General features: G+C 35.6%; 1 protein-coding gene across 11 annotated transcripts in view; it reads left to right on the top strand.

Moving 5' to 3' along the window:
* ABCA13 (ATP binding cassette subfamily A member 13) overlaps window positions 1–27,736 on the top strand; it is a 189,818-nt gene that overhangs the window by 146,828 nt on the left and 15,254 nt on the right. For 10 of the 11 annotated variants that reach the window (XR_011807700.1, XM_072034942.1, XM_072034941.1 and 7 more), the window contains 7 exons: window positions 376–629; window positions 1,181–1,373; window positions 3,058–3,167; window positions 12,730–12,883; window positions 21,400–21,534; window positions 24,024–24,127; window positions 26,790–26,882. Coding sequence is in view for 10 of the 11 variants with exons in the window: in XM_072034942.1 (XP_071891043.1) it covers window positions 376–629; window positions 1,181–1,373; window positions 3,058–3,167; window positions 12,730–12,883; window positions 21,400–21,534; window positions 24,024–24,127; window positions 26,790–26,882 (1,043 nt within the window). In the remaining variant the exon portion in view is untranslated. The remainder of the gene's footprint in view (window positions 1–375; window positions 630–1,180; window positions 1,374–3,057; window positions 3,168–12,729; window positions 12,884–21,399; window positions 21,535–24,023; window positions 24,128–26,789; window positions 26,883–27,736) is intronic. The other variant, XM_038175130.2, reaches the window with a different exon arrangement.

Here is a 27,736-nt window from a genome sequence, read left to right as displayed (position 1 = left end):
AATAGTAATATGCATTCTCAGTCCATGTATGTAATTTTCATTATTCTTAATGGTAATTAAGCAACCTGATGGAAAGAAAACCAGAATGTGTGTATTTCGCTACATATGCAGTGACCACAGCCATGTGTCTGTTCTGTCACTGTCTGTGAACCTCAGAAAACTAGGACTCTGTGGGTGTAGGCACTCTAAAACACGATAAGAGTCCCTGTCCCAAAATAGTTCATGATGTGCTCTGCCAAAATCTGTTTGCCTTGAGTGAGATTTGAAAGGTGTATCTAGCTTAGTAATTATGCTTAATGTTTTGTTAGAGAAAACTAATTTTCTTTCTTTATTTCTTTCTTCCTTTCTTTTTTTTCTTTCTTCATGGATTTTAAGAGTTTTCAGTACATCTACAATATCCTCAAATGGACATTTATAATTTTCCCACAATTCTGCTTAGGCCAAGGTTTAATAGAACTTTCATACAACCAGATCAAATTTGACCTGACCAACAACTTTGGAATAGATTCATATGTGAGCCCATTTGAGATGAATTTCCTGGGCTGGATTTTTTTGGAAATGGCCCTGCAGGGAACAGTTCTTCTTCTTTTACGTCTTTTTTTCCATTGGGATCTCCTCCAGAAATCAAGGTGTGTGCACTACCATTTGTATTCTGCCATAGTAAACAGTTAACTAATTTTTAAAGAAAGAAAATGGAATCCTGTCCACTTAGGTGTTTTGTTTTGTTTGCTTCAGAGTTATTTGAACTGGATGATTTTGTGGTCCCATGCTTCAATTTTGAATGAAGGATTTCCCCATTTCATCATTCTTGTTTCTTACTTAAATAATGTTTCCATGTAGAGCTCATTCTCAGTTGAATGTCTCTGTTGCTGTTTCATATGAGCAGTAGAGTGCAATTGCATTTTTAGGAAGGAGAAAAAAATCACAGAATCATAAAGGTTGGAAAAGGTCCAAAAGGTTGGCTTTTGGACAAGATTATCTAGTCCAACCATCCCCCTACCACCAATATTACTGTATTATTGTAAACTGCAGAAAAAAGCACAAATGCTTTCTTTTTCCCTTGGATTCTGCTGAAAGGTGATCACCAAGCTTTAAGGGATTTCAGGTAAATAAAACAAGAGTAATCCAGAGTACATCAATGTTCAATTTGTCATGTGGTATTTGTTATCTTCTATTTTAGGGGTCACTGTTCAGTTAATAGCATAGTCAGCCCTTCAGAAGATATTGATGTAGAGATGGAGCGACAGCGACTTTTTGGTGAAAGAACTGGTAACGACATCCTTCTTCTGTACAACCTCAGGAAGTGTTATGGAGGTTTCAGTAAGAAGAACATAGCTGTGGAAAACATAAGTTTGGGAATACCAAGGGGAGAGGTAAAGAGGACTTTTTTCTTCCTTCAGGAAAATCAAGAAGAAACAAAATCAAACCAACAAACCAAATAATCCCCCTCCCTCCCCCCCCCCCCCCAAAAAAAAAAAATCCCCCTCCTCCCCCCAAACCCCACTTGATTCCTGCAGTTGTTCAGGCCTGCAATCAAAGATCTGTAGATAGCAGAACAATTTCAGTTGTAGTAATTTCTGAAAATCGGTAACTGGATAGAAGTAGAAGATGTGGTGGTCTTTAAGAAGCAACAGTTCACTTATTTCTTTGGTTTAACACTGTATCAGAGTCTTAATTTTTTCATCTTGTTTATCTTCAGCAAATTACTGTTTCATTGGCTAAAAAGAAGTGCCAGGAGGTAGCAGAGCAATTCAATGCCAAAGAGAAAGCAAAGAATATGTAGCACAATTGCAAAATGTGAATAGGATTCTGAATTTGTCTCCAAGGCAACATTGTATTTCTCATACTGAAATCATTCCAGTATATTTTAATATAGTATATAATATACCAATATGCTATTTTAATAAACTGAAAACTCACACTGAATGATGGTAATTCTAAAGATTTCAGAACAGCATTTAGTTTTTCAAGATTTAGATCCTTTTGGGAAGTGCAAATTTTCATTTAAAATACTGGTTAGGATAACACTTTTTTTTTTTTTCTTGGTTGACGTTAGCAAACTACAAATATGCATTAGTAAAAAAAAATATGAGAAATGTACTTGGCAGCACAGGTCCAGTAAGATACAGACAGTTACAGGTCAGTTGTTGGGTAACTGGAGTAACCTGGAGGATGTTGCTGGTTAAAACCTATTTATCAATAAGAAAGTTCATGAAACAAGTATTTTGAAAGTTATGAAGTGCTATTTGTAAACTTAATACAAATACTGTCCTAGCTTGAGCAAGTATTCATCACAGTTGGACTCTGAATTAACTGAGTCAGTGTCTTGGATGTTCACTGTTTGTTTACTTGTACAAGATGAAGCAGCTTAGGAGAAACTAAGAAATATTAATTAAAAAATATTGACTATATTTCTTTCTGGCTCAATTTGGATGTGAAAACCCCAAGCTCAAATTTAGCACTTAATAACTAATAACTAATTGATCATTATAATAATGATCAACTATTAATAATTGATAATAATAACAACCAATAATAATTAGAATAATTAATAACAATAATCATTATATAATCAATTGTTAATATTTTAAATTATTTATAACTATACATAACTACATCAAATATAATTATATATAATACATATAATTATATATAATTATATTAAAATTAATTAATGTTAATCATTATTATTTAATACTATTTGATAGTAATAACTAACTGATCAAATAACTGATGCATTAAATTATAGGACAGGGTTTTAAGTGGAAGGCTAAATAAGTCATTTTTAAGAATGTAGGAGGTAATCAAATTATTTTATTTTATTGAAAACTTATTTTCTGTTGGAAAGGGAATTGCACATACTGAATAGCCGTATACAGTATCTTACAGACATGATAAGAAATACAAAAATGGGAGAAACTGTTGAAGAATTAGTATTACATATTTCCTTCAGCGTAATAGATTGATAACAATTTTTCACCTTTGCTCCTTATTTCTTCTTTTTGTTTGTTTGTTTTATTTCTTTTTGTTTGGTTGCTTCTTTTTTTTTTATCTTAGTGTTTTGGACTCCTGGGAACAAATGGAGCTGGGAAAAGCACAACATTTAAGATGTTGACTGGAGACATCATCCCATCTGCCGGGCGTGCTGTTATCCGGACTCCTGCAGGGTAAATAATACAGGGTTTGATCAGCATAGTGCTAATTGATAATGCCAATGATCAAAAACTAGCAGTCTTCAGTCCTTTATATTGTAGTCTAGGGACCTGGTTTGATCCCTTTTAAATCCATATTGCACCATTGCTGATAAGCCCTTGTCAGGAACGTCAGGGATTATGACAACATTTTGAAGTCTGAGAGCTCTGTTAATCGAGAATTTGAAGAAGTTGTCTGGTAGCAAAAGAGCAGGCTACAGGAAGCCTCAGTTGTAACAAAAATCTTAATATACCGTACGTACAGATGCATGGATGTAAATCTCGCATGCTAGTGGGACATAAATCTCCCATGCTAGTGCTGCACCAAAAGGTTTCCAGGCTGAGGATGATGACTGGTGCTTAAAGTGGATAATTGTAAAATGTTGACACTTGGGTCCTTCAGAGTCATTAATTAATTACTTGATCAACATGTTGTGTAATGAAGAAAAGAGATATAGTTTGTGGTATTGAGGATAACTGATGGAGTGATAAGTGAATAATGGCCTTTTTGGTTTAGGTGTAACCAACATATACAGGTTTTACCAGCAACATTGGAGGGAAAGTAAAATTATTTTTGAGTAAAAGCAAAGTAAAATGTGTGTATATGTATGAATGTATTGTGGGCTAGTTAACAATTTTAAACCTTGTTTGTTTGTTTGTTTGTTTTAAAAATTATGTCCATTTCAAAATTGGAGAATGAGGGGTGAAGGGTTTAATTCAGAAGACTTTAAAATGAAACATTTTGAAATTTCCAAAATGTGAAGATACATATCTTTGTTTTAGAATTTAAATGCTTTCAGATGTCAGTATTTGCTCACTTAATGAAAATAATGATAAATAGATATAATTTCATAATGCAAGTAGTTTCAGTTATAGCAAAATTATGTTTTCTTGAAAGTTTACCCTTAAAAGAAGAGAAAAAGTGGACACCATCACCACTACTAAACATGGTTCTATGTAATTGATTTTGTTGTTGTTATTGTTTTGTTTTTAAAATGTCTTTCATAACAACATTTTTTTGTTCAGTAGATTCAGGTAAAAAGGGCTTAATAACAAAGAACTCCCCAAATCACCATCAAATAGTTATTAATCAGGAGGAAGGAATGACTTCTATAGCTTTTCCTGGGACTTGCCTTTGGTCCTTCCTGTGCCTTCATGAATTTCATATGGATTTCTCTATACAATGTGACATCAGATCTGTATAAGGGCAAATGATTTGATTTGGTGTGGCAATTTCTATATTTTAATACCTACTTGAAAGCAAATATAAAGTTATAATAATATATTTCATTGTCAGGTATCCTGGCAATTACACTATGTTTATTAAATACATTATTTTATCAGAACCCCTAAAGGTAATTCTTCAAAAAATCATAAAACAATATGTCAATGTATTCCTTTTACTAGAATGTTGCAATTTATTTTTGTGAAAGAGATAATTCTTTTGAGGTCATCTTTATGCTTCTGGCATTTAATAATAGTTTCTAGTAGGCAGTAATACCTGATAATTCATGCTACATAATTACATAATATTTGATTATGCCTGCTACCCATCCTGTATGATACTTTCATTTACCCCATTCATTTAAAATGTAATGTTATTTACTATGTACTAAAATATAGGTAACGAAATTTGACACATTTAGAAGACTAGAGAAGAACCTACAGGAGACAGTCATATTTAAGGTTTCAAAATGTCATTGACAATCATTACCCTGACCTGGACGTCACCTTAGGCATTCTGATGTTTCTTGCATGGTTGAAGACAGAAGTCTATAAGTGAATGTAAAGCATTTCTGTGTTTTCAAAACTTACACTCACTTATTCTAATATTATATTTATATTATATTATTCTAATATTATAAAGGTGGCAACCTCAAGCAGGAGCTGCAGTTACACAATAGCTAGCCCCGGGGAAACAAACAAGTTTGAGGCTGGGAGTAGAGATTTGTGTCATTCCTGATTTTGTTGCTTGCTTCATATTTTGTCAACTGATATAAAGCAAATCAAGATGCACTGTGTTGCTGTGATACTGTAAATTAGTAGTGGACAAAACTGTTGACTCTTAGATAGGATTCTAACCACAGCAGGTCTGAAGAACCCTTCCACAACACTTGAACTACTGCTAAAAATTCTCATGCAAAGCAGAATATATTTTTTTTCTGAATAGAATTGATTTATAATCTTAAAACAACAACAACAAAAAAAAAGATTATGATCTCTGAATCAGTTAAATTGCCATTTTCTGTAGTCTAGTGAGAAGATACAAAGATGCTTGTGATAAGATTTGATGTTCCTTACTTCAGTTTCAGGTATAACTATTTTATGTCCTGAGCAGCAGTCTTGTTTATCCTGCTTATAAGGACAAATACCAAATTCTCAAACAGGAGGAAAAAAAGAAAGAAATGTAAAATATTTTGTGTAACAGTTGATATATGTGTGAGTGTCCTGAATATTTTCTAGTTTCGGGTGTCTTTAAATTGTTAATTACATCTTTGTTAGTTGCAACTTCTGGGAACAATTGTTAGAAGTGAAATGAGTGTGCTTGAGTCCCATATCGTTGGCTTCAACACTTAAATCAGTATTTGAGGCAAAACCAAGAAACGTCACTACGATGGAAATACTTCTGTTCTTTTAACTTGCTATGCTATGCAATATGTTCTGTAAGGAATATGTGCATTTCACATCAGGAAGACAACTGCAACTTTCATCTTTCCTCTCTAAGGATTGATTTGCTACTGATATATAATTATGTATGTCAATAAACACAAAAATGTAAATAGTTGGAGAACATAGCCCTATCTGGTTTGTGTATCAGGTGCCCAAGGGGTTTTAGGTGGGTTAAAAATCCTTAATTCATAACAGGATCTATTTCATTGAATAAACTGTTCTTGAAAGTTCCTGGATATTACAAAAATAAATAAATACATAAATAAATGAATAAAAAAATTCCTGATTATTATTGTAATAGTTTCACAGAATATATGAAAAAGTCAGAAGTGTCTCGTTGAGACAGCTGCACTGAAATCAGACCTGAATTTAACAGGACAGCATTTGCACCTTTGGACATAGGACTAGAAATGGCAGATCAGCTTTCCAAAAGTGCATGTTGAATTGCAAAGCAGAATTTTTGGACCTTCAGCCTAAAATATCTTGGAGGTGTCTGGGGTTGTGTAGAGAGAGGTGTGCTCCTCATACAATGATGATCAAGTCATGTTCAGGGAAATCCAGCTAGACTCTCAAAGAAAATTGTAAAATGTACTTCGGGTCTAGAGCTGCCTTTTTAAAAAGGCACAAAATTAGATTCACAATACCTTCAAGTACTTCCAAAAGATTTGTTGGCCTCTGAATTGTTTGTTGAAAGTTTAGAGCCACAAAAAATGAGCTTATTCCTAAGAAAACTTTTTTTTTTTTTTTTTTTTTTTTTTTTGGTATTGTAACAAAAGCTTAATAAAATGTGTTAAAGCTATCTCTCAGATTTGTAAGACTGGGTGTTATTAAGAAGAAATTTATATTAAATACTAGATCCAGCTTTCCAGCTTCATCTCTTCTGCACATGAAAGTTTCTTGGCATTCTCTTTGATGGGGACATTCTTTTGGGGAAGGGAAGGCTTCTGATGTCTTTAAACTTTTTCTTTTTGATACATTACAAATCAAGTAGATATTTTAAGCAGAGTATGTTCCTAACTTTGATGTATCTTAGCATTTACGTGGGGAATGCACATTTATAGTATACAAGCTAAGCAGTCTACCAAGGAACTACTTTTTTAAAAAAATTCATATTCTTGTGGAGAAAAGTCTTTCAGGCAACATCTAACCTTTGCAATCCCATTCTGGTTGTAACTGTGACCTCATAAAGATACTCTTAGTAACAGAAATAATAGGAATTTATCACTAACCACAGACAGTCTTGTGAAGGTAATAGCAAAATGCTATTCATAGGGGATTTTGCCTTTTTTATTATTTTATGTACCTTATTAACATTGCCATTATCAGTGACATATCTGTCCAGATGAAACATAAAAATAATATCGTATAGAGAAAGTGTCTCTATGTTAGGGATATTTCCAACCCCTCAAAGTGGTTTAAAAAGTGGCAAAGGAAAACGTGGAAGTGAAATATTGACACTGAAGTATCAGCAGTCCCTCTAGTGAAGGTCAGAAATATTAAAAGCAAAAAAGGGAAAAAGAAAATCTTTTAATAAAATTTACTTGCCTTTATTTATCAAGAATGGTACTATAAGACATCAGGAGACTGACTTTTGAGCAATGTCTAGGCAAAGGAGTTGTCAAGCTTAAACAAATATGACAGTTGATTGACTGCATGGCACTTCTTTTGTATTCTCTGTAGTGTATGTGCTCCTCTTTAAGGGTGCAAATGGAGTCAGAGTAGTATATCCTTAGCTTTACTGCTATGACCAGATTGTCACCAGGAGCTGCCTATTTGAAAGCTATTGTGGATATCCATAAGCATTTTCATAGCTACTGCTTTTGTCAAATAGCTTGAAGAAATAGTATCTGTATTATATATGTACTCTGAAAAGCTGACACTTACCAAAGTAGTAAAAGAAAGGAGAACACAGTGAACCCCATCAAAGTGAGCCCTCCTAGTCTTTGAATCACTTCTGGACTAATACATCAGCAGATACTGCATATCTGTTCCACTCTTTAAGTGTACATTGGCCACTGTTAGTTTTCTTCCCCTTTGCAAGTTTGTACCCAAGCCTCCTGCAATAATTGTTGTAAAGCCTCCCTCAACTGATAAGGGCTAAAGACAGCTGGGAAGAGAATGTGTCAAAATCCTTTTAAGTGTCATGTCAAGATCAGTGTAAAATAACACGACTAGTGTTTAGTGTTTTGTTTGCCTTTTTGACTCAAACTATTTTGCAGTTTTCTCCACTGTGGTTTGCTGAATATATTCACTTTTAAGTTCAAGTCTTGGTTGTAGTGGGGGTGCATAGAGGAAGAAGTAGTTGCGGTGAACCTAAACTTGTTCATAAGTGTCCTAAAGCATTTGGCAGTGTTCCTTATATAATTAATTTATATACCATGAATTTCTCTCTTCTGTATAGAGATCCTCCATGACAGCAACCCCCCATACTATTTGATTTGAAAGTCAGTCATCTCAGCTGTTGGACTACAAAGTCATAGGACCAAAGAACTGCTTTCCAAAGAGGGGAAAATAAAATATTTCTATAGAGCTACAACTTGGACTCTTGATAGTTATGATATTCAGCTTGATAAATAATTTAAAATGTAATTCAAATAGCTTTACTTGAAAGGCAGAATAAATTTGCATCAATATAATGGCTGAGAAAGCTGTTGTTACACTGTATATCAGTATAATTAGTTTAATTATAACTAAGCTTTAGTTACATTAATTATATTTTAACCTTGATTTTTTATAATGTTAATTGAGCATTAGTATGCACTGAATTGAATGTGCAGTTATGAGTACAATGGAATGTCTAACTACTTTTGCAATTTGTAAATTTATATTTCATTTTGACTAATTATTGGAATTTATCTCTCTGCAGAAGCCATTGTAAGTACCACATATATCATTGCCTTTATTTTAACTACATTCAAACACCACAGAAAAAGCACACAAAAATGAACCAAAGTGCACAGCAGAGTCAACAGTGAAACATTTTTTCATAAACAGCCAAAAGGCTGATATTGGGGGCGCTAAGTTGTGCTGAAATTGAGGTCGTACCTTTGAATGTCAACCTACAGCTGCCTAAGCAATATTGTTGGTAACCACTGTAATAAACGAGAAGGAAATTCAGTCTCAGCAACAACCAACCCAGCCTTCTGGAAGATGTAAGTCCGGTTCACGTGGCAGAAAGCGACAGGTTTTGTTTGAGATTCTTCACATATATTCAAATGTTTTGTTCTCTCTTCAGTGCCAGCAAAAGCTTTCTAACTGGAGTGGCCCATGCCACTCCAGGGTAGCTTTCCAGACTGGAATCAGATTTCAGGGGTACTGCAACACACAAAAGAAATGGATCGGTTAAATACGTTAAAACGATCAGTGAAGGAATACATTTAAGTGAAGGTTTCATCCACTCTGAGTTTAGTTTGCTAAAATTGCCTTGCAAGGCTGGCAAGTTTCCTTCATCATTAGTACAAAACTTTGTAAGATGAGCATTCCAAATTTATGGAAGCCTCCTGAAGTCTTGGATTATTTTTTTTTTTCAGGATGATTTAAGTGAAGTTATCATAATTCTTACCGTATAAATGGAGACAAAAGCATATAGAAAAGGAAAGAATGCAATATTTTCAAGGTTTCAAGTGCTACTCTGTACTATTTTTCTCAAGGATGCCGTAGAGTCTGCTGACCTTTTCAAGAAGTGTACTAGCAATTTAGTTTTTCACCTTTAAATTTTTATTTAACATATAAAATATTCTGGATACATTCTGCTGGTTTCATTTGTTGCAGCTGTTCCACTTTACACAAAAAATTAAATAGTAAGTGAAAGTATTGACTGAGCATAACAATACAATCCAAAAATGAATCTTCACTAGGAAGATGAGAGCTTATGTTCCATGCCTGAACTAGGTCAGACCAAAATAACTAAGAGTCTGAAGATAACCATTCCTAAATATTTTTATAATGATACAGAAATCCTTTTATTTGTGTAAAAGTCTGTTATCTATCCTATAGTTTTTAGAAAATACACTGGTATTCATTGTGTCTACTGTACTATGGACAGAAAGGCACAGAAAGGTTGGAATCTGTAGTTATATGTGCTTTCTCTCTTCATTTTTAAAATCTTTCCCCTGCCGTCTCTCATGTTGTTTACATCAGTGGTCTAATGAGAAATGCTAGCATGTTGATAATAATAGGGCAGAAAACAAAGGCTTGCTTTTCTCTAGGCTGAGAAAAAGTTTGTTATTTTGCTGCATGCTAATCTATATTTCAGAAAATATAAAAATGTATGTTTCTTATTGTATTCTGATAATATCATGCATGATGTTTGTTAAAGAAAGATATAATTAATGTACTGAATATCATCAGAGTTTTTTTTTTTTTAAAAAAAAAAAGCATTTACACTATATCACTTAGTGAAAAGGGTTTGGGGTATCATGCTGTAACTTCTTGAAAAGTTCATTAAGCACATGAAAATGAGGTTTGAGAGATTAACTGAATTCCAAGGAAAATTAATTTCCTGAGATAAAGGCGTCTATCCTAAAATATGTTCTGTAATTAAAGATTATGCTGTGGCTTTTTTTCATCTCTTATTCTAGTATTCACAGAAAAGTTATGTTGGCTAAACAAAACTCAATTTTGATCTCCAACACTTTTGTTTTGGACATCTACTCAGTATTATTGCTGTGGAAAGAGTAGGCATTCTAATATATATATCAAAAATATTTCAATAAAAAGCTAGAATCCACATATGGCTTTTTTTGTTGTTGTTGTTAAATTCTATTCAGATTTCTTTCTGCTTTATGACAGATAGGTCCGTGAGTTCATTAGTGGATACATTAGAATTTCTTTACTAATGGGAACGCTTTATGTGTTCAAGGTCAGCACTAATGGATGTAGATGCAAGATAAGGACCAAGCTGAGTAAGAATATTAAATGATGTATTCTCACTCCATTCTTTCTTTATGAAAGCTAAAGGTTGCTGGGTGGGATCTTGTTCATCTAAGGCTGTGTATGCTTCATAGGAAGCACAACACTAAAATTGTATCTGTGCAATTAGCACTGTGGACACAGAAGTGTTTTTATTATCCAATGCAAGCTGAGTAACTATGGTCTAATCAAGTTCTAGCTTAAGGACATCAGGTGTCTGTTATATTTCGCAGCCATGCATACTTATTTTTTGTTCTTCGTGGTATGGATCCTTTCTAAGCTATATGTATCTATCCAGATAGAGAGTTCATGCTGAGTAAATGTCCCTGAATTTACCCCTGAGTGTGATTTGTTCTCTTGTGATTGAACTTGGCATGTAACTAAAAACCCAGACTCCAAGGAGAGTACCTGTAAGAAAAAGAAGCCTTGTTAGCTTGCCTGAATCTTCCTAGTATAGCAAACCTTATGCACATCACTCTCTATTCAGCAGCATCTTGACAGCATTTCACTGTAGATAGTTTCACAATGTTAGATTTTGTTAAATAAAGAATACACAGCTTCTGTCAGATCATGTAATAAGATCAACATTATTCAGTCCATAGCTTATGGTAAATATGACCTTAAAACTTGTTTAATTTGATTTAGGTATGTCTAGAAACTGGGTTGGGAAAAAATCTGTATATACGTTATTTAAGATAATCTTTAAGTAGATATAGATTTAATGACAGAGTGCACTTCTAGCATCCTCTTCCCTCCTTCCCCTTCCCCCCCCCCTTTTTTTTTCTAAGTCTTTACCTAGGGAGATATCTACAGGCAGTTAACTGCCTTGGCACTATCCAAACCTACCAAGGTACTAAAATTTTATATCTTTGCCATTAAGAGCAAAAGCCCATTCTAATTAGTGTCCAGCAAGGTTCATCGTAATTACGATAACTTATCTTTTGAAAAGATTAAAATATTTTGATGTTGTGATTCATCAAGTAAAATGTAGAGTTTGTATTTTCTTTTTCTCCAGACTCCTGAATGTTGTTAAGAAACAGGAGATACATATTTCTATTTTCACTGGTGCTGATATTAGTAGATCCTCCATTTAATGCATTTACATTGCGTCTAAATTAATAATCATATATTTAGTTGTCTTAACCAGAAACATAGAAAACCACTAAGGGGTAAGCCATTCTGTAATGCAGAACCTTTTAAAAACTTTTTTCAAAACTAAATTTTTCTCTTTTTAATTAAGTAGCTTAGTTTTGACAGGTCTTTTTTGTAAATGTAAATCAGCATCATTGAATGTTGGATTAGATGTTGGAATAAATAGGATAGATTTAGTGCCATTATGGGTAATGAGACACCCTTGCAATCAAGCTTGCTTCTTAGCAATGAATGCAATTTCAAGTAATGCCATACAGCTATGAAGAGATGGCCAAAGTCTCTGAAATCAGAATCACTTTATATTTTTACCTGTATTGTCTTTAAACTTCCTAGTCTTTAATAGGCTTTGGTTTTCTGGCTTTTGTTGTTTAGACAATGCATGCATGCATGTATACAGAATGTAAAGAATACACAGCAATGTTTTGCTCTCTCTTTCGAGACTAATGCCCCTCTAATATTGAATGTGATGAACACTGCATGGTTTTGAAGTATATCCCCCCAGAGCAGGGTCTACTAAATGTATAGGGGAGGTAAACCTGGTAAGAATTAGTTCTCATAGATCTGTCCTCCTGTGTTTGTTCATCCATGTACATTTGGAGCAGTAAAGCATGGGTGGCAGCGCATATCTCAGAGAAAGGGACAAAAAGCTTGCATTGAGTATGGGTGGTACCATGTTAAGTGGTGACAGTGAAGAGAGTCAAACTCATTTACCAAAAGAGTAAGAGATGTGTACTTGTCTTGAAGACTCTGTATCACAAGGGTGAAAACCGGGGCTGTGTTTTTTACATTTTTTTTTTCTTTTAAGCAGATCTGAATTGGATATACTGTCTGCTAACTCTGAAGGCATTCTTATCGGCTATTGTCCACAGCATGATGCCCTGGATGAACTTTTAACGGGTTGGGAGCATCTTTATTATTACTGCATACTGCGTGGAATTCCAAAACAACATATCTGTAAGGTATGAACAGATCTGCAGGTGGAGCTGCAGCCAGGTTGGGCAGTGGAGTTTATGAAAGAAGGGTGCTTTTTTTTTTACATGTGATAATATCCAGTATTTCATCTTAACAGTGTTTGTAATAAGGTTTTTTGTCATGTTAATTTATCTAAAAAGTATTTTTTTTTCTGTCCAGTGCTAGTTCAAACACAGTAACTTCACTGAGGATAGTGAAATATGCAAACACAATCTGAGATACACAGATTCTAAAGGAAATGAAATTTATGAATGATTCAATACCTTCATTGCCACATGTAGAGGACTGGGAAGGAACACCAAATGTGCCAGGTCATGCACCTTTTCTTCAGAGATGGAATTAAACTTGAAAGAAATTGAAATCTGTTGAATTTCTATTTAAAGAAAATAAGCATCTGGGTGCCGAGGCCAAGTGGCAGCTGTCAGCACTCTGCTGGTAAAAGCCTTAACCTTCACAAGGCAGTGGCTGCATTCAAATTGCCTGCTGGGAGCAGTCCCTAAAATATTCCTGGATTTGTCTGAGGAGAAGAGGCCAAACCTGTGTCAGGAAATAGTTTAACAACTTACTAAACTTACTAGCAAAGGCTATTACAATACCTGGGAATGTCACTGATACAGATGTGGCTGTTCTGAGCAACAAATAGCTCTCTCCCTCTCTCTCCTTTTTTTTTTTTTTTTTTTTTCCTTTGAATCTTTAAAGAGCCTCGTCAGTCAACCCATACTAGAAATCACATACTAAATGGTAATAGTATAAAATTTATTTATTTATTTATTTCCATCTCCACTGATGTAAATTTCTGATATGGCCTATTCTTAAGCAGTTCAGTCTCTTGTGCATCTCTATTTACAAGTGAAAACTGAAGTGTGGTATGAAATCAAGTTCATTTGTGCTGTATAGATTGGTACCACATAACTTTTTGGTCTGTATGGTATCCCAGATTGTCCTTGTAACTTCCACAAGGCTGTCTGTCTTCCTTTCCCTTTTCCTAGAAACAAAACTGTGTGTAACTGAAATCCCTTTTCTACCTCCCTACTTAGCTACCTACCTACCGCCTTCTCGGTTATTGCCTCAGGGTTCACCAAGTGGTTTATTGTCAATTCCTTGTCTGTGTATTGAGTCTGCCTTCTTGCTTCTTTGCAGCTTTTCCCCCAGCAGCTAGGTACTATTTGAGAAAAAGGTCTGTCTCCAGCAATGGAACACTGAATATTCTAAAATAACTGCTATCTTATCCCACTAATAGCATCAGGGCAGGTAATAGTTTGAATGTTTCCTTAAGCTAATCAGTTGGGTGTTGCTGGATCAGAGGTTAGGGGATATGAAAGATTCTTACAAGTCTTTGCACCTTCTCCTGGGCTATCTCCTTAATAGACCCTGGCTGGACATTAGCTTATTGTTTTAACAGTATACTTCTTGCAGTGTTCTTAGAAATCACGCTGCAGTCTTTTACTTAGTTGTTTGCTGATCTTAACTCAACATCGGTAGTTTTTGCTTCAGAGTACTGGCAGAATACTACAAACATGAATTTGTTTCCTTTGATCTAAAGGAAACATATTAAGGGCTAATTGTTAATGTACTAGCCTCCTCAACTATAATTATGTGTTTTTTTCCATTAAGTGGCAGATCTAACAATTGGGCTAAAAGCCTATCATAACTAGCATTTGTTATCATGATGCTTTAAAAGAAACATAGGTGGCAACAGATTCTGGCTTCTGTCCTAGAGCGGTGTAGTCATTCAAAACGATGCTAGTAAATATTCTTACCTCTTACAGAAGTTATTGAATACTATTGGTCCTCAGTGCAATTTAAAATGGAATCAAAGTTTGATTGTTTAATTACACAGCAGTTTTCTTTAAAGCGCTGTAAACATGGCTTTTAAGCTTTTTTTTTTTATTTAATAATTTTCAGAAGAAAGTACAGTATATTATAACCCATATGTCCAAATGGTACACCATGCGCTATAAATGAAGCAGTTTTTAAGACATCTTAAGAAGAGTGTGAGGTTCAGAAAAGCACTTGAATGATAGAAGTACTTAGTCTTAAATAAATTTCAGGGGACTCACTAAATTCACAGACTCGAGGTCTTATACATACATGTTGCTCTCAGAAAGTGCACCCTGGAGCATAGAGGAAACAATCTCCCTTTGTGTATAGACTGAATAGCACATAAAGTGAGGCAGATGGTGACCATCAGAAAGGAATGGAGTAGCAATGAGCCTATGATGTAGGTTTCCAGCAGCAGCTGCTCTGGAGGCAGTTAGGCTGTCTCCAGACAGCCTAAGGAGCAGGATCAGAAGCTGGTGTGGAGCCTTGAGAATTGAGATAGATTTGTGGTGTGCCACAAGGATCTGAATTTTGTAAATAACCTGTCCCATGTGGTACTGAACTCATCTCAGGTGTCTGGGAAATTTTCCAGATTGCAATGAGCAGGATGATACCAACAGCTTTCTATGCTGTGCCTGCAGGGGGTCTCTCTGCATGTGCATATGTAAATGAACACCACTGTAATTGCTATCACCTGTCTGCATTTGGTGAGGAGCCACAAGGATAACCTGACTTCCTATACCTCCTCTAAAATAAGAATTTTGCTCGCTCTTTGAAATATCTGGCATTCATAAAACCCCTTGCAAATGCAGAAGTATTGATGAATAATTTCTGTACCTAAGAGCTTCCACTTTGTATTCAACTCAATCTATTCTCTGGGTAATCAGTACACAGATACTCCAATGGACGCTCTCAAAACCATATGGGGAACAGTTCCTCAAGAGGAGTAGTAACTCACATACTGTTCTTGCTTCAAGTGGATTAAAATAAATTATTTGTTGTTTAGAGATGAGTTATGGTACTGTGGTGCACTGAGGGACGATAACTGTCAATCTTCTGACTATCCTGAACCTTAGATGATCTAGGTGCTGCTTCTTGTGCCTTAGTATCACATCTGTGATACAGAGACCATTCTTCCTTTCAGCTGTCATTGTTTTTGGTCTACATAGATGACAGAGCAGACTTTGTTGCCATATGCTTGCAATCAAGGCATCAAAGGCCTCCTGCAAATATTACTTAGCTACTCCAGTTTACCTTCATCAACAACTGAAGTGCAGCTATCTCAGAGGAAAACAAATGTTTTTGTCAGTGGGCCCTTCCAGCAGTGTGGCATTGCTGTGAAGTGCTGAACAGCTGCTGTGCTTCAACCCAGAAATGGCTGGTGCTTGGTGAAACTGTGTATTTTAGTTGCTTATAAAGAAAATAAGGCTGAGAATGCTTTGGAACAACAACTGTATGGAAATGTAAGCTGCTATTTTCTCATTCCCTCCTACCTATGATATGGTGTTCCAAGCTTGCCTCTGAATGCTTACATGTGAGTGTTGATATTAGTGCACGCACGCACACACACGTGCGTATTCTAGGGAGTACATGGTTTTGATTACTATGCAGAAAGCAACATACATTTGTTTAGTTTTTAAATAAATTAGCAAGTGGGCAGGTGAGTTACTGGATGCCTTGCTACTGAAGAAATCTACTGAAGCACTAACTTCAAAGATCAAATCCTTTTGCTAGACAGATTTATCAACGGCAGGAGTTAAGTGCCTGACATAAAGTTGAGTGCACTTAATGTTCCAAAACAGTAATTAACTGAATGGGAAAGGAGGAGGAAAACGGGTCATTTGCTATCGATGTTAAGTTTCATGGAACATGAAGTTTTACTTTACTTCCTAAAGCTGCTCTGAAACTTTATTATTTTTCTAAAAACTGGTAAGTTGGAAGTAGAGCTTGTGGACTATTTAGACATATGCTGGTTTAACATAGTATTTTAATAGTTATTTTTATTTCTTTAATATATCAAGTTTCGGCATCTCAGTTTGTTCCAGAAGACTGCATACAATTTGTTAAAAAAAAAAAAAAAAAAAAAAAAAAAGTCAAATACCAATACAGCATTAATTGACACATCCCATTTGCATTAAAACTTATGCATTGGAGATCTCAAAACAAGCTTCACCACGCTTTCAGAGGCAACTTCTTACTGTGCCAATGTGATTTCTTTTTAAGTTCACTCTCCAGGAAGATTTTTGCACTGACTCTGGAGCCTCATTGACTTGCTTATGTGCTCTATTCTAGCGCTGCTGGAAACAGGAACTTGTAAAAGCAGTTACTCTTTGCATCCACAAATCTTTCATGCTTTTTTTTTAAGACTCCAAGCAGAATTAGAGTGTACAGTTTTATTATCTGGGATAAAGAACTATATTCCCTGAGAACTTTGACCATGAGATACACTTTCCTAATGGAAAAAATATAAAAATTTTGGGTTTATTCTGAAGCAGAATAAATACCATTTTGCATGGATTTGATGCTTGATTGTTACTTAGGATATTTAATCTATATGGCATTCAAATTTACTCAGAACCTGACAGATAGAACAACTTTTTTTTGGGGACTGTATAACTTTTTCAAGTGACTCTAGAATTCATCTTATGCTTATTATTTCTGTTAGGTCTGACACACTTTTAGTATTTTCAGTCGGGTTTGGTTTTTGATGGTTTTGTTCACAATAAAATAACAAAGAGTTGCACGTTATGTTTATTTTTTCAGAATTATGAAAAATTAATAAGCTGATGCTTACAGCCTTTCAACTCAGGATAGCTACGCTACATTTCTAGACTTCTAATAGACTGAGGCCTCTCTGACTCAATCCATTTTTTTCTGGAAGACATACTAGCTGATCACTCTCAGTACTACTTAATGTTTTACTATTAGTGGTAACTCTGGAGGACAGTGGAAAATAATTAGCATTGTGGGTTACATAATTAATATCATTTTAATATCATATTAATATCATTTACTGCTTTTGAGAGAAGTAAATGTACCTCTTGGTTTCCTGGTCGATAGATGGCACAATGCCTACTTTAATCTTTACTCTTAGAAAAATTAAGATGTGTGCAAAAGTTCAAGTTACCTTGCTGTGGTGGTTTTACCCAGCTGGACAGCAGAACTCCACCACAACCACTTTCTCAGAGAAAGAGGTGGAGAAAATACAATAGAAAAGGCTCAAGGGTTGAGGTAAGGAGATGGTTCACCAATTACTGCCACAGGCAAAACAGACTTAACCTAGGGAGATTAATGTCATTTATTGCTTGTCACTAAAAGACTAGAGAAGTGAGAAACTAAAAGCAAACTAAAACCACCCTCCCCCTATCCACCCTCTTCCACCTCCTCTCCCCAAGTGGTGCAAGGGAGTGGGGAATGGGGGCTGTGGTCAGCTTCTGTCAGCTTCGTCTCCCCTTCTCCTTCACAGTCACACTCCCCGCCCCTGCTCCATGTGGGGTCCCTCCTATGGGATGCCATTCCCAAGCTGATCCTGCGAGGGCTGCCCCCAGGCAGCAACTCTTCAAGAACTGCTTCCACATGGGTCTGTACATGATTTTACAGATTCAAGGACTTATTCCAATGAGTATTCCAAAGTTGGGGGGACTATTAAATTAATTTGGAAAAAAAAAAAAAAAAGAACTTTTTCTTTAGATATTAGACTTGGATAGGGAAAATAAATCAGTTTAAGGAATGTTGAAAAATAGGGAAATTTTTAGCTTAAAGATATAAATTCTGTTATCTGGATGGGGGGAAGAGAAAGGGAGGAAAGATTAAATTCACAACTACAGGCATGAGTAGATGTAAAACATCTTTATGGTTCAAATGCACTCACAAAATATATATTTGCGTATAACTGCGTCTTTTCATTTGGCCTCAATATTACCAACTTGCTATATAAATTGATGTATCTCCTCATGTATCTCCTCGCTCTTCACTGCTGAAAGTAATTGAAACCAGAAATAGAACATCATGATGAATAGGACAGGGAGGGAGAGAAGGTGATTGTGTATATATCTCATATTCACTAAAGGAAGGAAACCATTAGAATTGTAAATGTCTCGCATAATTGTGTGTATCTGAAGATTTGTCACATGTCCAATTCTGGATTTCACTTAAAGTCATTTAAGAGGGATTTTCATTTTTACTTTATGGTACACTATGATGCAAACCAGAAGACACCACTGGTTATACAGATAAATGAAGTTATAATTAAGATGTGCAGGCTCTTCCACACTATATCTAATGTATAATATATCTACTTTCATTCAGATGACATTTTCATTATCATTGAGGTCACTTTAGAATCATAGAATCCATAGAATGGTGAAGGCTCTGGAGGGCAAGATATATGAGGAGTGGCTGATGTCACTTGGTTTGTTCAGCCCAGAGCAGAGGAGACTGAGAGGAGACCTTATCGCAGTCTTACAGCTTCTTCACAAGGGGGAATGGAGGGGCAGGCGCTGATCTCTTTTCTCTGGTGACACGCAATAGGACCTGAGGAAACATCTTGAAGCTGCGACAGGAGTGGTTCAGGCTGAGTGAAAGGAAAAGGTTCTGCACCCAGAAGGTGGTCAGGCACTGGGACAGGCTCCCCAGGGCAGTGGTCACAGCACCGAGCCTGCTGGCATTCAAGAAGCATTTGGCCAATGCTGTCAGACACGTGGTCTGATTTTTTGTGTGATCCTTTGAGGACCCAGGAGTTGGACTCAATGATCCTTGTGACTCCCTTCCAATTCGGAATATCCTATGATTCTGTGATTTGTAGGAGGATAATCATCTCATCACTAACACGCATGCATTTCCAGTCGTAGCAACATTAAATCAGTTTAGTAGAGTGGATAAGCAATTTACCATGTGCTTTAGAGGTATTTATTTTACAGGTTGCTTGAGTGTATAAGACCTATGTTTGAAAGATAAAACAACAACAAAAACACAAACCAAACCAAAAAAACACAACAAAAACAAAAGACTCTCTGCTATTATATCTTATAATTAAGCTTAGGCTTTCAACTGTTTCTAAAGCCACAGAATATTTGAGTTTGCAGCACTTGTACTGGTATACAGCAATAGTATCTAAAGGAAAGCAAAACACTATGAATTACCTCTGAAACAGAAGAAGATGTGAACTTTTCAGTATAAAATTGTTTGTGGATGGTTTTATAGTTGTTGATTAATGTTTTGTTGTTGTTTTTATTTTTTCTTTTTCTTAAACTTTCTTCATTTAATGTAGCCAGAACAACGTTTTTGAATGCAGGTTTTGTCTGAGAACATCCACTGCTCTCAGGTTATACAATAAGGTACACAGAACACAAGTGACTTTGGAATACCAGTGCCAGTGTCTATGCTAGAGCATTCCAGATTCGTACCGCTGCAGCATTATTCCTGCCTACAAAGTACTTGGAGATGTCTTTTATTTTTATGCGTATTACTGAAAAGTTTGCTAGAACAGTCATGAATATCTTGAGTATCGTCTCCTAAGGAAATTGCATAAAGTTCTCATGAAAATGGTTGTTTATGGCAGTTTATTTGAAATAGATAGTGAATATTCATAATATTGTTGATTGATATATTGTTTTCTGTTGGATTTTCTAAATTAACTCAACACAGTCAATCTGATCTGACAAATCCTTCCCAATGTTTGCTTTTTGCTGAAGGTAGCACAGCGGAAGCAAAAATAACGCATAATACTGTAGTGGATGCTCTGGTGTTGGATCTGAGACATGAGTTAGAGCATCATGCAACTACTTGTTACAAGAATCCCCTGGTTGTGCTACATCTAGCACAAAGGTAGATTGGCTGTAGTGCAAATTTTATCACCTGTTGATGATAGAGCCACCCAGCAGCATGCTGCTAAAGACATAGTGTTTTGTAGGGTGTCTGTTAGTGCTGAGTAGAAGAGTCCTACATGTTTTTGCATGAGGTCTCTTTGGATGGTCTAGTTGCTATAGGTGGAAAAAGGCTCTTAGTACATTTAAAGTTCTTTAGCAGCAGTATTTGAGGTAGCCTTGTACGTTAGGATTGTCTCTAATTGGTAGAGAAGAAAGGCCATAGAGGTTGTAAGCATTGTCTCCTGCTGCACTCTTGTGCATGACCAGTGTGGATCACAAATACTTATTTAAGCACAATATTACACCCAAGAGCTGGGTCTAATTTGCCCTTCCCCTTTATTTCAAAGGTCTGCTAATTTAATCCTAAATGATCTTTTGTCTTTAAGAAACTCTAAATATTTGATCCATGACTTTCTTTTCTGCCATTTCCATTTTTGTGGTTGATGTAGAATTTTATTTCCTGAATTTCTGTCACTGAGGTGTTTGATCAGGTGAATACTGGAGAACTAAGTAAAATGAGGAACATTTTAGATCATTGAGCTACCAAACCAAAGTGAATGTAAATGACACAAGGAATTACAAGGAATGACAGAGCCAAATTTTCTATATAAGAATATCCTTATTCTTTGTGTGGAGGAAAAGGGTCCCAAAGTAGCTTTTTGTGCACCTCTATGATTCAGAAGTAATAATATGCAGCAAATGGGGGTAAGTGAGGAAATAACTTGTATGCTTACTTTTAATCTTCATGAACAGTGTATTTAAATGCCTACCTTATTTGGCTTGTCTTTGTTGACTTTCAAATTTCTAAACTGCAGGTAGCAGAGGACCTTGTCAACCGGTTACATCTCAATGCCCATGTTGACAAACTGGTGAGAACATACAGTGCTGGCACAAAGAGAAAGCTCTCTACTGCTGTGGCTTTAGTCGGTAAACCCCAAATACTTTTACTGGTGAGTAGAGGCAGTACCGCGGCTACTATGGAAACATGATAAATACATTGAATTTCCTCGTCTTGTGTGTTGCTTTAATAACAATCAGGTAGTTTTCTGGTCAGTCAAGAAGTAATTGATACACAAATGAACAACTGTCCTGTTTGCTTTGCCGTATGAACATTTAATTTTATTCACCAGTGCTTCCAAATCATAATTTGATGTTGTTTTTCCTTTTTTCTTTTTTCTTCTTTTCCTTGGGTCAATGGGATGGGCAAGGAAAAAGGACCCTAAACAAGTACAAATGCAGTTATAGCGTCCCAGGACCCAAATAGATAAATAACTTATTTTAAGATTTCTTTATGTAGAAAAGAAAAAAAAATGCTGTAAAATACATTAATGATGTATATATTCTTTACTTTGTATATAACATGAGAAAAATATGTATGAACAGTTCTACTGGCCGTCTTAAGAAGGAAGATTCTGATTTTAGTGAGTAATTTGGTGCTGGCATTACTAATTACCTGTCTTTTTGAGGATTTTCATATTTCTTGCTTCATCATGCTTCATAAATTGTCCGGTTTTTATGTTTTTATTGGATTCACTAATCAAACTAATAATCCTGAATGGTGTTAAATTGAATTATGTGTTGTCTTGGTGCCCGCATTTTACCATTCATTTAGGCCTGAAACTGGCCTTTTCAGCACAAACAATGTCTTTTGTATTGAAGATCACGGAATTACAAAGCTATGGGAATTTTGTACTATATTCTTTTTCTCATCACCACATATTTTTTTTTTCACTAGAGAAGATGAGACCACTCTTCCTTCAACCTTGGGTGGGAAGATCTCAACCAGTTCAATGGTTGAATCAGCCTTTCAGAATTGTCAGGAGGATGTGATTTGTCCTCCACAGTTGAGAGGGCAAATAGTACTTCCAGTCATAGATCACAGACTAAGTAGAAAAATATAAAATTGGTGTTGGCTTTATAGGCTTTATATTTCCAAAGCTCTGTATGTTCTGAAAATGAGACATATTTTGTTTCTTCTAGCTTCATAATGTTGACTCACTTCTGAGTTGAATTATTTTATTTACATTTTATGCTTAAACTGACGCTGGTTCAGTTAGTAAAAGCAGATAATCTTAATTCAGTGCTTTTTTCCTGATCTTAGAAAATGCTCCAACTGTTTTTTAATGTTTTTATGACAGCTTGCTACTGCAAGTAGCCATACCTTCAGGGCAGATGCTATTGCATATGTAATGAAAAAAAGGAAAGAAATGTATAAACATGTCAAAAACTTTAAAAGATTTGATTGGTTTTAAAAAAGGTATCCGATTTTAAGGGAGCTGCTCAGTATTTTAAAAAAATCTCTCTTTTTTTTTTTTTTTTTTTTTGTCTGAGAAGCAAAAGCACCAATGTAAACTACTGTATCTATTTCCAGCTTGCATCCAGGATTGTAGCTATTAATTTAGGTGATAGCTTTATTTTTTATTATAATTATTATTATAATATTTTATTTTCAGTTTTACTGCTTTTTATTTTTGTTTTGTTGCCCCTCTACAGTTAAGAGGCTGAACCAAATTCCTTTTCACCTCTGTTGTTGGTAGCTAAGCACCACAATCAGCATCAGGCAGGATGCTTTGTTTGCTTTGTTTCTTGATAACTCTGCTTACAATTTTCAGGTAGGAGTCCTTGCTGCATAGGCCAAGCCCATGCCATCCTAATTTGATATGTCATGAGGATGCTGATAGCCCTCATGGAATTGTACAGTATTAAAATTAAAATTATTGTTTTTGGCAATATCATTCTTTATGTTTCTATGAGTAGAAGAGGTCAAAATTTGATCTACTGAGGACAGCAGGATTATATAGGAAGGGGAAATGTACTCTTTGTAGCTTTGCTTCTTTCTCCATGGAAGCCATCTGAGTTGGAAACAGGAAAAGCCAGGTAGTTTGCACTGGGAAGCACTGATTGGGTTATTATTTAATTCTGTGGATTCTTTCCATCATGGGTGGGAGTTTTCTAAAGGGACTCCAGGAGTAACAGCTGGAAGATGTAGGGTCCAAACATACTGTCCATGCCTGGTATGGGGTGAGCAGTAGCAAGCAGCTGTGAGTTAGCACAAGTCCTTTAGCACTTGTTTGTGCTCATGGCAGCTGTGCATGTAGGGGGACAGACACAAACGCAAACCTTGCAGAGTGTGAGAAAAAACCTGCAAGTCTCTCCTATAGAATATATACATGTATATATATACATATATACACACACATATATATATATATATTTTTTTTTTTGAATTAAAAAAGTGTTTTATAAATATAGGAATGAAGTTAAATGTGCTAACACACAAAAAAAAAATGATCAGGGTGTCTTTTCAGTTATCTCCCCAAACCGTGGTTTTTAAAATGAGACAAATATGTACTGTTACTGTGAATTCTGTCCATACGGGGCTGGAAGTCTGCTGTCTTTTTCGTGTGCTGCTGTATCATTATTTTCATTTTTCCCATAGGATGAGCCCAGTTCCGGGATGGATCCTTGCTCTAAACGCTACCTTTGGAAAACCATTCTGAAGGAAGTTCAGGATGGCTGTGCAGCTGTGCTGACATCCCACAGGTGTGACCCTTATTACAGCAGCAAGCGTATTCCTATTCTCCTTCCTCACTTGCTGTTAACTGAGGGCAGAGGAGAATATTCTGAAGGCATATTCACTCTTTTTTCACTCATATTGACTCTTTTAGGTATTCTTTAGCAACTCCTTCCTGCTCATGAAAGTTGAACATACATAAATCATAAATATTTTCCATATTCATTTTTCAAGGATTAGATTGTGGCTTAAGGAGGCTACAGACAGAAAGATGATGCAGTGAATCTTCCCTTTTCTAAGCTCTTTCAATTCAATGTTGCAGCATCTCTTGTTCGGAACACAAGTTATCCTTTTGCAGTTGCCCACTTTACAAATCCTTAGAAACACAGGAGTGGAAAGCACTTTTCTGATTTTATTAATGATTTTGTTTTGCACGAGCATATTGAAGGAGAATGCTGTAGTATGCTAAAGACAGATACATCAGCTATTCTCTGTATCCACTGCTGGAAATGGAAGGATTGACCCTGTCTTCTTGGAAGTATCTATCTTGTCAATTCTTTGATATGGTTATTGGAGCATCATTTTATTGGGGAAAACATCAGAACTGTTTTGTAATGTCTGTAGTAGAATGGAATAAATTACTTGTTCCCCTAGGGAATACAGTATAGTCAGTATAATTATATATAAAATGTCTTCGATTGAAGGTCATGAACACATGCCCAGAAAGGACAAAAAATGATTAATCAAAACAGCAACACAATGTTTTGGCCAAATGAAATTTGAAAAGTAAATAAATCAATAAGAGAATGTAGCAAAACTTCCTTATAGGTTTGCTAGATGCTAAATTTTTCATATGTTCTAAAAATCTTTATTTGTTGTCCCTGTACATGTACATGTGACATTATTGCTGAAAAAAATGCAGTCAAAAGTTTCAAGAATATTGTTTATTGAAACTGAATCTTCAAAAGCACATACCTGTATTTGATCCCCAAGTGTTTACCAGCTCACTTATTAGGGAACAGAAGTTACACAGTGTAAATTAAGTCATCGTCAGTAAAGTTTGCTTTAACTTTCCAGTCCATAGTAAGAACCCTCTGTTGTCAAACACGGGCTAAACAGAAGAGATGTGTGGTCTCATTATTAATATGCTGTGAACAGAATAAATAAATAAATAAATCCATCAAATAAATTGTAACTAATTGCTCATTTAGCTCCACAAATTACTGACTTCTGGCTGAAACAGTTATAAGTACAGTGATAGTGTACACATCTCATTTCTAATTAATCAGACATTGTTGTGGCAGGTTGGATGAAGGAGAAATTATTTTATACGATTTGCTGAAGGCCATTGGAGATTTATTTGAGAATATTCTCTTGAAGGCTACTTCATAAGTAAAATATTCCTTCTTATGAAATGAATCTTTATGCATATCAGCAAGTAAATGCACCGAGGTATAGAGATGGTTTCCTGTGTAAAGATTGGCATTTGAGACCTATTTACTTCATTTTCAGAGAAAATGTGCAACTTTTGTTTTGAGGCAGGAGAGGAATATGGTTGTATTGACAGTCCATACAGGCCTAAATTTGTGTTATTTTGTCCCAACTGGGAATTGTTATGCCAAGAGGAGCATTATGACATACTGCATGCCAAAATGACTCAGCTAACTTCCTGCTTTGTGGGAAAATGCATTAGCTGTCTCACCATCTCTCTCAAACATAGTGGCTTGTGGTTTGGCAGTTCTCACCCTATTCCTGTCCCATTTTAAGAAAATTATTCCTAGGAGGGTACTTAATCTCCCTGCTCACTCGGTAAATACTATAATTTGGACTGCTATATGGCTGAGGCATTCAAGAAGACTTTTTAACTTTCTCAGAGGCGATGGGGAAGTAAGCACAGTGAATTGCAAGAACATCAAACAACTTTGACTTCTCTTTGAGAAGTCAGCTCTTTGATGAATGTGTCCTGACTGATGTCCTGTCTGAAGCAATGCTTTGGAAGAAATGCTCACATAATTCTGTGTAATATGTAGAAAGGCAGCATATCTGCCCTAAGCTTTACAAGTCAAAGTTATTCTTTATCATCTGAAGCAGTCATACATAGCATGCTTTTTTTGTAACAATTTTTTTAACAAATGTTACAAATTTTTTTGTAACATGCTTTTTTATAACATGCTTTTTTTTTTTTTTTTTTTTTTTTTTTTTTCTGTTTGGACTATAGTGTACTGCATCTTCTTCTGTCCTGCAGTCAGGCTAAGGGTAACTGTCCTTTTTAAGGAGATATATTATGCAAGAGGCGAGCTGAGCAAACTTAATTTTTCTCCCTCCATCCTTTTGCTTAAAATGACCACAAACATATTACATTCAGTGGTGTTTCTGTGACTGCCTGCCAGCTGTGTGGCTGTAGTAATAAAACCTTTGTATCATAACTAGATTGGTCAAATTAGATATGGACTAAAACCATAAACTCAGTTTTGAGGCTCTTTTCTAGCTGTCATGTGGTAATTATTTTTGGTATGAACGAATGAGGGCTACAATTTCAACCATTGCCTTTAAAGCCAAAGATTTTGTTGTACCTATTTTTGCAGCTGTCCAGATTACTTCAATTTTAATTAAAGGTAGGTATAAATAGTGTTCTCTGTTTTCACTTGACTTCATTTAATCCCTTTTTCTTTTCTCCACCATGTTTTGTAGTATGGAGGAATGTGAAGCCCTTTGCACACGGCTTGCTATTATGGTGAATGGAAGCTTCAAGTGTCTTGGTTCTCCCCAGCACATCAAAAACAGGTATTATATATCAACATTGAATCTTCTGCAGATACGTGCAGTCTCAGAACCAGCTAGATATTTAGTGGTGCCAAGGCATATATACTTACGACTGCTAAGCACATCTTTTCCTGACATCACTGAAGTTAAAAAGGAGCCAATTACGATATCTCAGCAAGCTAAATTGACATATAGCATTACTAAAATGCTTTGTAGTCTTCACTGGTAATTGAATAAGACAGATCTGTATCTAAATGAAGCAATTCTGCACTCAACCTGAGAAATGCATTGTGAGATTTCAACATTTTGTGATATTATGGGATACCCTTTAGTTCCTTGTGATAATTTTTCATAAGAGGAAGAAGCACTTAACAGGTCAGCAGACAGTAAGACAATGCATTTTGAACCATTACTGTCTCCTAACAAATTCACCGGTAATTTTATATATTTATGCTATAGTTTTCTGCTTTCTTTTCCTGGCGTGGATGAGCATCTCCTCTACTTCAACTCTGCTCATAAGTTAATTTAACATCTGTTTATGGGGACGTTTATTTAGAGGATGGGCTGAATTCACCATGAAGAAAACAGGACCAGAAGTGGAAGGCAGACCTGCTGCAACTTTGAGATAGAACATTTACATTCAGTGAAAAGTAGAACTTTTATGGCATCCAGACAGCCAGCTGTGTAATGGCATTGCTCATTTACAAGCTGAAAAGCCACAATGGTTTGTACCAGCTCAGCATTTAGCACTCTTGAGTACAGATACACTTGACAATGTAAACAACCTCTACAGAAACTGTGCTACGTTATGGGTATAAAGCACTCTGTAGTCTCATACAACTTTTTGTCCCTTGAGGGCACTTCTGGCTTTCTGT

Source organism: Anas platyrhynchos, chromosome 2 (genome assembly GCF_047663525.1).
Source record: "Anas platyrhynchos isolate ZD024472 breed Pekin duck chromosome 2, IASCAAS_PekinDuck_T2T, whole genome shotgun sequence".
NCBI lineage: Eukaryota > Metazoa > Chordata > Aves > Anseriformes > Anatidae > Anas > Anas platyrhynchos.
The sequence above is the reverse complement of the archived record's forward strand: the minus strand, read 5'-3'. Positions and strand labels throughout refer to the sequence as shown.